Source organism: Hippopotamus amphibius, chromosome 6, assembly GCF_030028045.1.
Source record: "Hippopotamus amphibius kiboko isolate mHipAmp2 chromosome 6, mHipAmp2.hap2, whole genome shotgun sequence".
In the NCBI taxonomy this organism is placed as follows: domain Eukaryota; kingdom Metazoa; phylum Chordata; class Mammalia; order Artiodactyla; family Hippopotamidae; genus Hippopotamus; species Hippopotamus amphibius.
In genome coordinates, this window is record NC_080191.1 from 36,575,633 (window position 1) to 36,590,841 (window position 15,209).

At 39.0% G+C, this 15,209-nt stretch overlaps 1 protein-coding gene across 1 annotated transcript in view; it reads left to right on the forward strand.

The window, feature by feature from the left end:
* The window catches only part of LAMA2 (laminin subunit alpha 2), a 604,135-nt gene extending 589,987 nt beyond the window's left edge, over nucleotides 1-14,148 (forward strand). The window contains exons 59-65 of the mRNA XM_057737971.1: nucleotides 2,843-2,955; nucleotides 3,257-3,446; nucleotides 5,401-5,556; nucleotides 7,013-7,166; nucleotides 9,998-10,128; nucleotides 12,059-12,281; nucleotides 13,783-14,148. Coding sequence (XP_057593954.1) covers nucleotides 2,843-2,955; nucleotides 3,257-3,446; nucleotides 5,401-5,556; nucleotides 7,013-7,166; nucleotides 9,998-10,128; nucleotides 12,059-12,281; nucleotides 13,783-13,940 — 1,125 coding nt within the window. The 3' untranslated portion in view covers nucleotides 13,941-14,148. The remainder of the gene's footprint in view (nucleotides 1-2,842; nucleotides 2,956-3,256; nucleotides 3,447-5,400; nucleotides 5,557-7,012; nucleotides 7,167-9,997; nucleotides 10,129-12,058; nucleotides 12,282-13,782) is intronic.
* Nucleotides 14,149-15,209: the final 1,061 nt, after the last annotated feature.

The window sequence follows — 15,209 nt, forward strand, 5'->3', positions numbered from 1 at the left end:
TTTAAACTGCTATGAGAAAGAAAAGAGCCGCTTGAGCTGCCAGGTGAAGAGCTCCACCCTCTGAGGAGTGTGAGGGAGGAGCCAGAGGAGGCACCACAGGCAGACCTGCTGGGAAGGTCAGGCCTAGTTTCAGCTCCACCCACAGGAGAGTGCTGCAAAGCAGACACAATCCATCCCGTCTCCCTTTAACCAGGCGAGAGGAGACATCTAGGCTTGCACCAAAAATATTACCGTATTAGAGATTGCTGAAGAATTGTCTTCCCGTTTAAATCCTAAAGTAGACACACAGGAAATCCTCTTACACTGGAACCTCTCTGTCCTCTTTCAACTGCCAGTTTTAGAAAGGAAGGTGATAGACAGTTTATTCAAACTGTTTCCATAATATCCATCCTATTGCAAATTGCCCATAGTAAACATCAACTCAGATATCCTTACAGAACAATACACTCACAGAATGGCTTTATACTTTGAGGCTACCTAACAGATTGATGCCTTTATTATCACTCTCTGCTATAAAACTGGCCAATCTGAGAACACTTTTATCAGCCACTGTTTCCACCTGCATCTCAGGATCCAACTGTTGCAAAAGTGAAGCAGGAGCCCCTCCAAGGTAACACTGTTCCTCCTAAATTTCAAGCGAGTGTATCATGTAACAATGCTAAACAGGACCCTTACATAGTCAAAGATTTTTCTAAAATAGTGTAAGCAGGCTCCTTTTCATCTAGAAAATCTGTAGCATAGCTACTCAGCTCAAGACCATTGTTGGAAATCACGTGTCCAGTCTACCAGCAAGCAGGGTTAGCATGGTGTTCAGGCCAGAATGCCCAAAACATGTAAAGACAAAAATTCTCCACAACGAAGAGCTGCTTCCAATAAAAGACCTACTCTTTACAATTGCCACTTTGAAAATTTTAATGATTATGTTAGAAAAGTTATTTTATATTAACATATATATGTAGCCACTAGATGACGTTAACAACAGCATGGAAATAACCTGCCTGTTGTTTTCTTTTAGGCTACATCTTATAGTTCCCTAATTCCTCCACATCTAGTGACCTTTTCAGTCCCTCAGTTTGCAGAGCTGAGGGTTTAGAGATGTTTTAGCTAAGTTCTGCCCCTGAGGGACTCCCAGCAGGTCAGATTCTCTCCGAGATTTCTGAGGAGGACTGCAGGCCACTTACGTGTGTTGTGATGGTCCTCTCTACAGGAAATATTGTGAGAGGCTGATAAATGATGCCAATTCTGTTAATAGCCTCATTGAAGGCTGAGACATTAAGCTACCAAGGCCTTTCCATTTGGGCTCTTTTTGCAGTCACCGTAATAAGAAAGGTGCCACATGTTGATTCCAAGAGAGGCCCATTCAGCTGTGTGAATAAATAGCATTTTCCTGTTCTGCCCGCTGGGTTTTTGCATATCTGTGTGAATTTCAGCCACAGTCTGCTCTTTGTAACTGACCATCTCCTGGGAAGCAAGAAGGGAAATACTTCCATAAAGCCCAGTTTTACAGCATTTCAAAACACTTAAAGCCTTTTACCTGCTGTGGCAGAATGCTCCATTTGACTAAGCTCAAGAGAAAAGAGGGCAAGGCTTTTCCTCATCGAGTAAAAATTTCCTGTGTGCTGATGAGTCATCTCCAAGGTACACTCTTGGGAAGAACATTCTGCATCAAACGCCTGCCTTGGGCTGTTTGAGAACCTCTGCTGAGTCAGCGGGCACTGGGGCAGTGGCCCATCCAGAGCTATTAAGTACAGATCTTTAAAAACAGATGTGTTTTAAAAGGAAAAAAAGTAAAGTCTATACACATTCACAGGAAAAAAAAAAGATATGTTGTTAAGAGCATGCCATTTATTTATTTTCTCATGTACTTCGTGTTCTAAAGGATTTCTTAGGCAGCTTGTACTTGGAGCTATTTTGTGAAAATAGACACCAAGGAAAGGAATTGTGGTTTTGGTAATTTGAGGAACCTTGATTATCTATTGAGCTGAGGGTTACAGTAGCCAAGCAAGGTCCACCCAGTCAGGTCTGGCCATGCAATTGGCAGGGCCCAGAGCCAAGTGAAAATGCAAAGCACCTTGTTCAAAAATTATTAAGAATTTCAAAACGATGACAGCAGAGCATTAAGCTCAGTGACTACACAGGTAGCCTGCCTCTGAAGCTAGCCCTACAGCGAGCTCTACCTTGTAAGCACCCTAGGAAGTTGATCTTTGAACAGTGGCAGTTGAAATGGTGTATGGTGGTTCACATTAAAAAATGTGCTGGGTTGCCTAGCAACAGGCTAAGGGCCTGAATGGGCTGACTTGCAAGTTGAGATACACCAGCTTGAAAGTCTGAATTCATGGAAACCTTCTGGCACCGATCATTTTCAAGAAAAAGTAAGACGGTGGGAGAGAGAAACGGGAGGGCAAGAAGGACACATTTTTCTACTCTTATAACCTGGTGGCAAGCTTTTCATTTTCCCTGTTCAATCTTCTAAGGATATAACTCTTCATAAATGAAGTAAAAGTGAGAAGGAAATTCCAGTTTTCTCAGAAATATAAATAATAGTTTTCCTTACAGGATAATGAAAACATGAATTAATCAATGAATGTTTTAGAGCACCATTCCTTCAGCCTTTCAAGGGGGCAGTATAAGAAAACAGATTCACATTCACTGAACATTTAATACTAAGTACCTACTATGTAGTGGAGTACAGAGATGAATAAGAGACAGCTTTTATTTCTAAGGAACTTAAACGAGATTATGTGAGAAAAACTAAAATATAAGAAACCATTAGACAGCAGCATTACATTTTTAAAGAATGAAGTCCATAACCTCTGCTCCTTCTCTCCTTGGTATTTTACAGGGTCCTTGTGCTGCAGAATCAGAGCCAGCTCTCCTGATAGGGAGCAAACAGTTTGGGCTTTCGAGAAACAGTCACATTGCAATTGCATTTGATGACACCAAAGTTAAAAACCGGTATGATTTATTCTGAGATATTAGACAAGAACCGATAAATGGAAGTACTACATATTTGTTTATTCAAGTTTAATTAACTCCATTTATTAATAAAGGAGGTGAGCTTTATAGAATAGAATTATATCAATATTCATCTGAGCCTGAGAAGCCCAGTTTAGGAACTCAGCAGACCTGGAAAGTCCTCACCCCGGAAAAGATTTTGCTATCCTTTATGAAAAAGCATCATGACCCAATGCCAGTCTCTCCTGGGATAAGAACGTTCTTATTCTTCTGTTTTACTTTGCATGCTTTTATTCCACAGTCTCACCATTGAATTAGAAGTGCGAACCGAAGCCGAATCAGGCTTGCTCTTTTACATGGCTCGGATCAATCATGCTGATTTTGCTACAGTTCAGCTGAGAAATGGAATGCCCTACTTCAGTTACGACTTGGGAAGTGGTGACACCAACACCATGATCCCCACCAAAATCAATGATGGCCAGTGGCACAAGGTAATAGGCCCCAGGATGTTGGCAGTGCCCTACGAGGGGATTTCTGGGTGGCAGCCACTAATTGCCCTGGTGCCAGTACTATTTTGCCAGTGCAGACACTGACTCTAGCACTACTGGAATGTGGCAGAGGCTAGAAATAAAGCGAGTGCCATATACAAGTCCCCAACCTTGGAAAATGTGATCAGACCTGGGTAGGTTTATGGTTGACCACTTACATGCTGCATCATGGTACTACAAGATTCCATCGTTGCCGTACAGCTGTGGTTCCCAAACATCTGTCCACAAACTAAGACCAGCCAGTTGAAGACATTTCCAGTACTCTAAATGCGTATTATTATTGTAGGATAATGGAGTGTGTTAATCATAAAGCGCTATGTATTCAATTTAAAGGAATAATATTTATTCTGAGATTATATTTTCCTGTTTTCAAGGTGCTAAAATGGCCTCTCTTTTATGAAATAATGTTTGACCAACTTAAAAGCCGGCAACACTCAAATGGACCCTAAGGCTGCCTTCCTCCCCCCCCCCCCCCCCCCACCGCATTCTGTTCTGAGGGCAGCAAGTGTCTGAGAATCTGCTACATCGTGTTTAAAGGCCTCAGGGGTATCATTTCCACCAACAGTCATTTGGAACAACTTTTTAAATGTTGGCCTTACACCCAGAAGCTGGTACTATTATGGGCACAGAAGGCTCATTTGCCAGCTTACTGTCCTCTTTGGCATAACTGCAAGTAGATAATATACTGCCTGATTAAAACGAGAACGCAGAATTTGTCTCTGCACCTGTGGTAGCCTATTAAGTAAAGCTTCCCTAGGTGGACCAATGAAATGTTTAATTTTTAGAGTAAGATATTATTAGATATTGGACTTTACATATTAACATACTTGGACTTGTCATATCATATAGAAAGCCAAAGAACCTGAAAAAATATAATATAAATGCAAAGTCAGCTAATTTGTTATTTAGAAATAAAAAATTTTCTAGGGAGCTTATGACTAGCAAATAGTGGTCTTTATGCAGGAGCTCTCATTAAGGTTTATTCTCACCTCTGGCTAGTAGAATAATAAATGTGACACTTGAGAAAAAGACATTGTTGGGCTACAATGAGTGTGGGATTAAGAAATAGTTTAAATACTCTAAGTAGCCAAATTAAGGAGAGATTTTATCCTTGCAGGTTTTTAAAAAATTATTTCCGAAATCACAATAGATCAGTATAAAATAAGGTCTTAAGTTGCTCTAATTCTGATGTTAGATTGGTTTTTAAACCGTTATTGTACTCCCGCATTTCACAGGGTTACATGCTCCTTTTCCTAAATTCAGACTTAAGGATTTTATGCTCAAGCTAGTCTTCACACCTTTTATTTCATTCCACCCCAGAAAATAATTCACTCCCCTGCTGTTATTTCAGCCCCAGTCAGCTTTCCAACTTCCTCCCTGACTTTGTACTAATCAGCTGCTGCGGAAACGGCAGTGCAGCCTAGATGCACTGCCCTTCCTTCAATTCTGCACGAGAAGTGCCTGTTAAGCAGAGGGATGTAGCATATCTGAAATTGTGTTGGGGAGACCAAGCTTTGCTCAATCAAACCAATGCACTTTTGAAATTGGACATGAATTTTGCAGCCCGCTTAGTTCATGACAGGGCTCTCAATATGCAAGTTTCCTTACAACAAGCGTACCTCTTGATACATATGATCACTTGGCAACTGTAGAAGAGTCTTCAATCTAAAACTCACCCAGGAAGATTTTGTACTCTTTTGGAGGTGGTACTAATGAAAAAAAGACAGACTTTGAGACATTCTGTAAATAGATTTAATTTCACTTATATTATGGGTTTAGCACATATCAGGCACTCAATAAATTGTTTCACTTTTTCCTAAAGAATATCCTAAAAGTTCTTATGTTTTATACTCTGCATATTTGAAATTTATCTATGATGGGTATTTTCTTCTCTTAGATTAAGATTATGCGAATTAAGCAAGAAGGAATTATTCATGTAGATGGTGCCTCCAACAGAACCATCAGTCCCAAGAAAGCTGATATTCTGGATGTTGTTGGAATGCTGTATGTTGGCGGGCTACCCATTAACTACACTACCCGAAGAATTGGTCCAGTAAGTATCTAATTTGTTTCTTTGTGGTCTAAATAGCTGCCTGAGTCATGAATGTATTTTGAATTATTAGGTCACATTGCTCCATGACCAATTATAGATGAATAGGAAATCATCTTTTCTGAGAAGTGACAAATTTTCTAGACAGATCTGACTATGAGAGGCAGTATTACAAAACAGAGTGTGGACCCTGGAGCCAGACTCCCTCTATTTGAGTAAGTGCTTAACTGTTAAGTAGCTGTGTGATCTTGAGCAAGTTACTTAATTTTCCTTTGACAAAGTTCCCTCTTTTATAAAATAGTGTAATAATAATACCAAACAAACAAGTTTGCTGGAAAGATTGAATGAGGTAATATATTTAAAGTGCTTAGAAGAATTCCAAGTATATAGAAAGTACCAAGACAACAAGGAAGATGATATGATGATATTGATGGTATTGTTTCAGGACTAGAGATTCAGCAAGTATCGAGAGAGGCATCTAGAGTACTGTTATCCAATACTGGATTCAGAATTTAAAGTCCTCACAAATTTTGTAAATCAATATTCACAAAATAATTTTTTGTCAGACCATGTGTCCTGGTTTTCTTTGGAAAGCATTCTTTTAAGAAGCACAGGGGATTAGTGTTTTTGGAAAATGCACTACACACAAGTGTGGTTCATTTCTATGCTCCAATTAGAGCACGTGATGACATAGAGTTGTTCTTAATCCAGGACAATTGTTCATGATAGTTACAGTTCTCAGCATTTGGCTTCTCTTGTGGATGAGCAGTATTACTTTCCTTTCACAGCGATTGGCTATGCTGCCCAGGCCCATCAAAATGAGAGCCTCTGAACAGAGAGTGGCAAGAGTGATTAGCTTGCATCCCTTAACCCAGATGAAATATAATGAAGCAGAGTATGGTTGATTTGTTTCTAAAGTCCTCACACTTTGAATGTTTCATGCAAGCTTTCAAGTTTCACGTGTATGTGCATTTTCTTAGGAAAGTGTCCACTGCTTTCATCAGATTCTCGTAAGGAAGAAATACTGAACCAAACCTATCTTTTCAAATAGAATTTGAACATTGATTATGAAAAAAAGGTATATATAGTAAGGTGAATAAACTGTTACTAGAAACATGAAATAGAAACATAAGAGACTAGTTAAGTTACAATATCTATAGAGGGCCCAGAGCTTTGTTAAAGCAGTGGTCCCACTAGAGACATAGTATGCAGTATTTAGAAGATCAAAACAATCATATCCCAGGCTAGATACGTCCTAACTGAGAAGCACAGCACAGGATTCTCTGCACCCACGCTCTGAAGCCTGGGGTGATGGTGCTGATCCAGGCGGTTTTGGAGACACTGTAGGACAGTTGGCTGATCATTACATGCACAGAGCACCTTACCGCTGACTGCATTCCACATAAAGGCAGGCTTCTGCTAAAACCTGACGTGTGTTTCTTCTGACCTGAATACTTAGGTGACCTACAGCATTGAGGGCTGCATCAGAAATCTTCAGATGGCAGAAGCCCCTGCTGATCTTGAACAGCCGACCTCCAGCTACCATGTGGGGACCTGTTTTGCAAATGCTCAGAAAGGAACGTATTTTGATGGAACGGGTTTTGCCAAAGCAGGTGAGGTGCTTCTGTGTCCTTCCTGTTGAATATTAATGAGGCCCAAATACTGACTGCTTGTTTGTGTGAGAAGATAAAAGTCCCTGGGGTCCTAAACTAGCATCCTTTATTTAAAGCAGAAATTTAAAAAATCTAGAGGTAATAAAAAAATGCCTCTTAAAAATTGTCTGATTCTAATAAGAACTAATAGAAGAAATAAAGTAAAAGGCTATTTGGAGAGTTTATTCCATCTCCTTCCCTGTAGATCAGTAATAGTAAAATAAATGTAACTCCACAAGAAGGTTCATATGTTTACATTATGTAATGTATTTGCTTTCCAGTTTCCGCTGTCTACCTTTCTGGAGATGAGATAGCATTTTTCTTTCTTCCTCTCTTCAATTCCTTGCAAGGCTCTGTTTCGGGCTCTCCCCTCACACGCGCACACACACAATACACACATACTGGTGCCTATTTCTTGTTGACGGTGATGGTGCCTGGCACCTTTCCCTGGCTTTCTTTACGTATCTCCCCCTTTCTGGTGAGCATTTCCAGTGCAGGTCTGGATGACTGTAGTGAATGTACAATTTGAAAAGAAAAATATGAAATAACTTGCACATAATAACAAAAAAATCTGCCATTAACCTACTTTAAGATAAATTCAATCCTATGGTTACCATAGGAACATGCATTTGCTTGTTAGAAAAAATTAATGAGTACATAATATGTAGAAGATAACATGGGAAACAGAAGTAAATAAGATGTTATTTTCTTCCTTTAAGAATATACTATCAATAGATAAGATTCTATATGCTCAAAAATCACAAGAAGACAAGTAAAAAAAAAAAAACTAGAAATCGTAGTAGACACACAAGCAAGGTTCTGTGGATATTTTAAGAAAAGATTAATTTGGGTTGGGGAATTCAGGAAAGGTTTTATGGAGGAATTGACCTTTGAGGTAGGGTTTAAAAGATGAGTTGAACACACATGCAAAGGTTGGAGATGGAAGAGTAGGGCCCGCCAACAGAGAATAAGTGGGAAACGTCCCCTGTGCAAAAGCAGAAAACAGAGGAACACAGGATATGTTAAATATTGAAATGCTGGAAGTTATGTTGAGCCCCAAATTCCATGTTCTGTGAAAGCCCAATGTTTTTCTCAACTTTTCTGCAAATTCAGAGAGCTGGCATTAGCTCGTTCAAATTGATGGCAAGCTTCAGCTTCAGCTTCGACATCTGCAGTTACTAGATTGACTTGCCATCCTGCCTGGGCTCTTTTGGTTCGAGATCAAACTAGACCAGAAAATTAGCCACTTCCCCAATTTCCAATAACTCCTGCCATCACCTCAACACACAGAGAATACAATCTATATAAGACTTGGGTGGTCAGAGGAGGTTACATCCCTGGAAAATATACAACTTCAGTTTAAACTTTTGACATCTTTGTCCTGAAAAGCTTTCCAGCTACACAGTTTCTAGGGGTTTAACAGCTTCATCACTTCCCCTGTCCTCTGCTGAATGGCTTCATGTTGTTCCTCTCTTTTCTTTATCCTCCTTTCAGGAACAGAAACAAAATCATTATGTTTTATTTTGCAGAACCATCCAGCTTCTTCAATCATTCTTTTTTTTTTTTTTTTTAATTTTATTTATTTTTGGCTGCATTGGGTCTTTACTGCTGCATGCGGGCTTTCTCTAGTTCTGCGAGCGGGGGCTACTCTTTCTTGCGGCATGTGGGCTTCTCAATGTGGTGGCTTCTCTCGCTGTGGAGCACAGGCTCTCGGTGCGCAGTTTTCAGTAGTTGCAGCACTTGGGCTTCAGTAGTTCTGGCACTTGGGCTTAGTTGCTCCGCAGCATGTGGGATCTTCCCGGATCAGGGATCGAACCTGTGTTCCCTGCATTGGCAGGTGGATTCTTAACCACTGTGCCACCAGGGAAGTCCCTATCTTTTATTCTTAAAATCTTCCCTAAGCCCGCCTTTGTCCATCCAAACCCATCAAGGTTGTCAGTAGGAAAAAGAAGTGTTTCAAATAATAGGTGCCTCCCTTCACTGGTGATAGTTGTGGTTATACATAGCATTTATTTCTTGCTTAATAAATAGGACACCTGGAAAAAATTTCCATGAGTTTTTCCCTAGTATTTCATGCAGATGATGTAGTCTAGCCTGATCTTTTGTTTGTTTGTTTTTTTGTTTGTTTTTAGTCTAGCCTGATCTTAATGGATCACTTTGTTTCTAAGAAGCATGTCTTAAATACTTGCTAAAAGATTAAGTAAATGAATGAATCAAATATGGGAAATTATAGAGAAAAGACCTAACTTAATAAACTAGAAAAGTCTATTTGTGTTCCAAAATCTTATCCTTCAAAATAGTGTTTGTAATTCCTTTCTTTATAAATAAAATGTTTGGGGATATGTGAGCCCTTTCAGATCATTGTAGTACCATTTAGAGTGCCTCAGTAAAATTTTACTGAATAATCATTGAAATGCTTGATTTCATCCAACAGCAAGTCTTCTAACAATCACACCTGGCTGTGAGATTCTTTGAGTCAGTCTTAGTGTGTGTTCATTCATTCATTGATTCAACAAATATATATTAAATCTGCACTGTGTGCCAGATACTTCGGTAAGCACAGGAATAAAATAGTGAGCGATATAGACAAAGTCCTTGCCCTCACAGAATTTATACTCTAGGCAGGAAGGCAGCCAAGAAAATAAGCAGTGACTACGAATGGTGGTGGTATAGGGCATATGAAAGTCTGGAACTTATAGTTGTCTAACACATGGATTGAAAGCTAATAAAACTTGAATTAACAATTCCTAAACTCTAATCCACAATTTTTAAAAAGCCTTTTCATTTTACAGTTGATGGGTTCAAAGTAGGATTGGATCTTCTTGTAGAATTTGAATTCCGCACAACTAGAACCACTGGAGTTCTTCTGGGGATCAGCAGCCAGAAAATGGATGGGATGGGTATTGAAATGATTGATGAAAAGGTGAGCATCAGCGGTCTAAAGATTTCTGCTCTTTTCATGATATTGTTTACATGTAGAAAGCTCTCTTTTGAAGCCTTGCTCTGGTCTTTGTTGGGAAAAAGCTAGATTGTATCCTTTCATCCCTCTGGATTATCTCAGTTCTTGTGTGTTTTCAACACACTTATTCTGTAGACTAGTGTAAACTTTAAATGTGCTAATTCTACAGTAAGCCAACTGTGCTAACAATGGCCTAAGTAGTTTTAGATCTCAAGCTCTTACTGTGTTGCTAAAAGTACAGTTATTCTCCTCTATGAATACACGCTCTGTGAAGCTATCAGTTCCAGTGGGGAGAGAAAGGAGAGGGCTTGGATTGTCTAAACTCAGTCTTTGGCTCTTATAACAGGGTGGGCACCTTTTAGAAATGAAGATGGCTAGCTGACATACTGATTTCTCAATTTTTATTTAAAAGCATCCACATACCATTTCACAATAGAACAAATGTATATAAAGTTGTATTAGTAGAATATAAAATATTGTGTTAGTTTGCTCACAATGGTTAATCTGATTCTAACTAACTTTTCTGTCCCTACCTGCATATGACCCACAGCCTGCAGTGAGATGACCAGTTACCTGTACTTTGTACCTTAGGGCACAGGTGAAAAGAGGGAGGCAAGGCAAGAAATTTCAAAAGTTTCCTATTTGACTGTTCAGCAGGAATCATACTTCAGCTCCGTTCACATTTCCACTCGTAGGGTGCTGTTGCCTCCCAAGAAGAAAAACCACGTATTGACCTAAAATATGCTTTCCTTTGCCTCTTCCCCCCTTCCTCTCAGTCTTCAAACCATCCTCAAAGGCAGTAAAGCAAGAAGATCCAGGAGCACAGAGACAAAAAGGGGGAACAACTTTATACTGTTGTTCACAAAATAGTGTTGCCAGATTTTCAAAACGCAGTTTTACTGCATCTTGTTGGAGTCAGTCTCACTTCACCTGCTCATAACCTCGGTTCCCTTCAGCTTGTCAGGGTATCAGGTTCCATCACAATGCATATGGACGTCTCACCAACCTCTTTTTTTATATGCAAAATTCTGTTATTACAAATTCCACCGTATATAATAAAATCTTAACTAATATTTACATCGCAGTATAGTTTACAAAGTTTCACCTATTTACTTGCACTTTTAATCTTCTTTTTAAAACCCGTTTCTTTTCTTTCACCTTGGCAAATGTTTTGCTAAATTGGCTGTTTTTAATGTTTCAATATGTTTCTTTTCTTCATCAGCTTCAAAAGAATTCTGTCATCTCAGGTTTCAGGAACCATTCCCTGTCACTAAAAGCAGACTTTTCTCATTTACACAAGAACTCCCAGTCTAAGTGCTTCACTGCTAAGAATTTAACTGGCCCTCTGGCTCAGGGGCTTTGGTACCTATGACATGAAGCTTGCACCAAAATGTAACTTATGTAACTCTCAATCCTGTAAATAAAATAGATTCCGTGAAGGAAAAATATATAACTAAAACATCAAAATCTTAATTTTTTTTTTTTAAATCAGCCTTTCAAATGAATTTGTAAACCAGCTTCCTAAGAACTCCCACACTCTAAAATTATCTGTGGTATAATTTTTCCCTGTGTATACCATGGCTTTTTTTGGTCACCTGGCCTCAAATTGTATTTCATATTTTCTGAAAACAGAGTTATTTATTACTGGCCTCACACATTTTGCCTATTGCTTCCCACAATGGTTCAAAACCAAAGAGCATAATTTTATACTCCTGGCATTTAAATTTGTATTTTAATTTGTCAAGTTTTTTGTTTTTAATTTAACATGCCTAAGTTACACTCATTTCAAACTATTTCAGCTAATGACTTTCCTAGAAATAATTTCTATTTTGTGAACCACCATGCCGCACTTCCAGTGAAACCATTTGTGGCTGTTCAATTTCCTGCTTTCTAGCTTATGTTTCATGTGGACAATGGCGCCGGCCGATTCACTGCCATCTACGATGCTGGGATCCCAGGGCATTTGTGTGACGGACAGTGGCATAAAGTCAGAGCCAACAAGATCAAGCACCTCATCGAGCTGATGGTAGATGGGAACCGAGTAGAAGCCCAGAGCCCAAATCGAGCATCTACCTCCGCTGATACAAATGACCCCGTGTTTGTTGGAGGGTTCCCAGGTGAGCACTGACACCAGCCATACTGTTGCTCTGTTTTGTTAGTGGTTCTAAACACATGTGTATCCTATAAATACATCCAAGAATGTGTGCTGAAGGATATTTAGAATCTGCTCCAATAAATAACACCTTATCTGACATTTGCAGTGTGTAAAATGGACATTTTACTTATATAAACCACATGGGATTGAACTTTTCATGGTAGCCTCCAAAATTTTATTCGTGGGGAGATGGAGGCTAGAGGAAATGAATTTGACTTATAAAAGAAATGAGGCACTTAACAGTAATCAAGGCCAGAATTGGTGTTCTTTCTGATTTTTAAAAAATTAATATACCAGAGGATCATAAAATGTTATGAAACTTATTTCCTCAAGTTCTGGAAATCATTGGGTTAAACATAGCTAGTTTCCCCCGTAGGCTATTATAGGGTTTATATTTATATTACAAAGAAACCCAAGCAATAAATCTGCATTCAAAAATACCTCTCTGGCACATTAAATACAGCATGTGAACCACAGAGAGTTACCTAAAGTGCCCATAAATAAGAGTGCCCAACTTGATGAGAAATAAGCCAAGAGCCTCTTAATAAATACTGTAATAACACAGACTCCTGGAATGGTCTTTCAGTATTTTGGCAAGAGAAACCTTTGTTCCCATTTATATAGAGCTTCTCTCTAACCAAACAAGCAAAATGTATGTTCAGCAGCAGTTGATGGAGGAAAAGATATAGAAGTCATGGGGACCACTTCTGAGCTCCTCTTTTCAAAGTTGCTCCTAGGTTTTTGAAAATGCCTCCTTCTGGGAATTCCCTGGCAGTCCAGTGGTTAGGACTCCGTGTTTCCACTGCAGAGGGCGCGGGTTTGATCCCTGGTGGGTCAGGGAGCTAGCATCCTGCATATCGCATGGCGCAGCACCCTCCTCTAAAAAAAAAGAAAGAAAAAAAATCTCTTTCTGCTTCAGTCAGGATAAACCCCAAAGTATTACAAAGGAGATAATTCACTTCTACATTTACAGTCTATGAAATGGGATCTTAGCACCTAGTAGGCCTGCTAAAAGAAGGGACTCTCTCCTTAATAAGAGAAAGGTTTTGTGTGAGTTCACAACCAACTTAACCTTTTGGGATTTATTTTTACAATGGAAGGAAGCAATAAAGTCATCATTAAAAGTCCATGTCCTAACTCAGTACTTATTTGGTTAGTTACTTTGGTTCATTAAATAAAATTTAATAATTTTAAGTCACAACTGTAAACTTATCCCTTCCAAACCAAATTCTTTGTTTGATATCCTCAAATGTATAATGGTAGATGTCTCCGTATTTCATAATACATAACTATAAAAAAGTTGATGCTTCTCTACCAGTTTGTGAGCAAAGCTGAGAAGAAAATCACTAGCTTTACATCGAATAGCATTCCAATTACATCTGAAGGTAACAGCTGACTTTGAAACATGCTCTTAACATAGTAGCTGCATTTCAGAACTGAGCCCTCTTTGCTTTATTTTTCAGATGGCCTCAACCAGTTTGGCCTGACAACCAACATTCGTTTCCGAGGTTGCATTCGATCTCTAAGGCTCACCAAAGGCACGGGAAAGCCACTGGAGGTGAATTTTGCCAACGCCCTGGAACTAAGCGGCATTCAGCCTGTATCATGCCCAGCCAACTAATAAAAATAACTTCAACTCCAAGAAGGGTCCTCCAAAAGAAACATATCAAATAAAACAAATATATTTTACTTATGTATGTTATTAAAACTAATTGTGCATGCATATTGAATTCTTTCTATATTCTGATGGTGCTAATTCAGATCCCAGACTGAATTTTAATTCAAGTTCTTTCTCAAGTCCATAACTATTAAACCATTTATTGCATTCTAAATAATTGCTTGTCTTGTGTGATTTTAAGGATAAAAGGCAATTGATCATAAGTTGTTGAATTTGCAACATGCCCTGGAGTCAAAAAGCTCAGATGTAATGTGTGAAGGCAACATTTTTTTTTACTAACTCCTATTAATACTTTTATCATCCTTTTCCCATTATGTCAGCTTTGGCTTTCTGTTGGGGCCACTGAAAACAACAGTGGATTTGGCGTGTGTGATTGGGAGAAAATCAGCTCCCTTCCTCCCTATGTTTGTGAAAGCATTAGCAAATCATTTCACTGATCCAGGTTCATTATTAGAGAGTTTAGCCATATGAATGAATACCTTTTATGCTGAAGGTAAAGAGTATAGATCAGATTCAGGCCAGAAAGTTTAATTACTTGATTTTCTTGTTTGATGATGATTTATAGGCTTTGGAGAGACACCAGAACCAAGCTCCAGAATGACAATTAAGCACACATTTGATACCACAGTATTGAGGCTGTGGGCTCTTTAAGTTTCCAGTGACTATCACAAGCTGTATAGTCACAGAGGGATGATGCTGAAATGTATTTTTCACTTGTCAGGAAACAATAAACCAGAAACTTAAAAGGCATACATCACTGGGTCTTTTTGAGTTGCAATTTAACCTAACAAATTCATCTCCTAAAAGAATTTCTGCATTTTGTCCTTCTTTAACCCACTATTTCAATCATCTTCAAAGGGATCTGTGAGAAGACAGGCCTAGATCTTATTCACCAACTTAAGGAAACATTTCATTTGCCATCTTCAGTAGAAATGTAGTCTAATAACACTGAACATTTAAAAGAGTAGCTTTTCCTCACAGTGGTAATTCTAGCAAAAGAAGAATAATCATCTCTGACAACGTTATCCACAGGGGAAAGGGAGATGCTGTTTCTAATCAAGGAGATGGCTAACACACTCAGCATTCCATCATTGGCCAGTTGCTTGACAAAATTTGTCCACACAACTTCTAGAGCAAGCGATTCTCAGCCCTGTCTCCATTTTGAAATTACCGGCCAAGCTTTCAAAGAATTGGTGCCCGGTCCAGCGATTC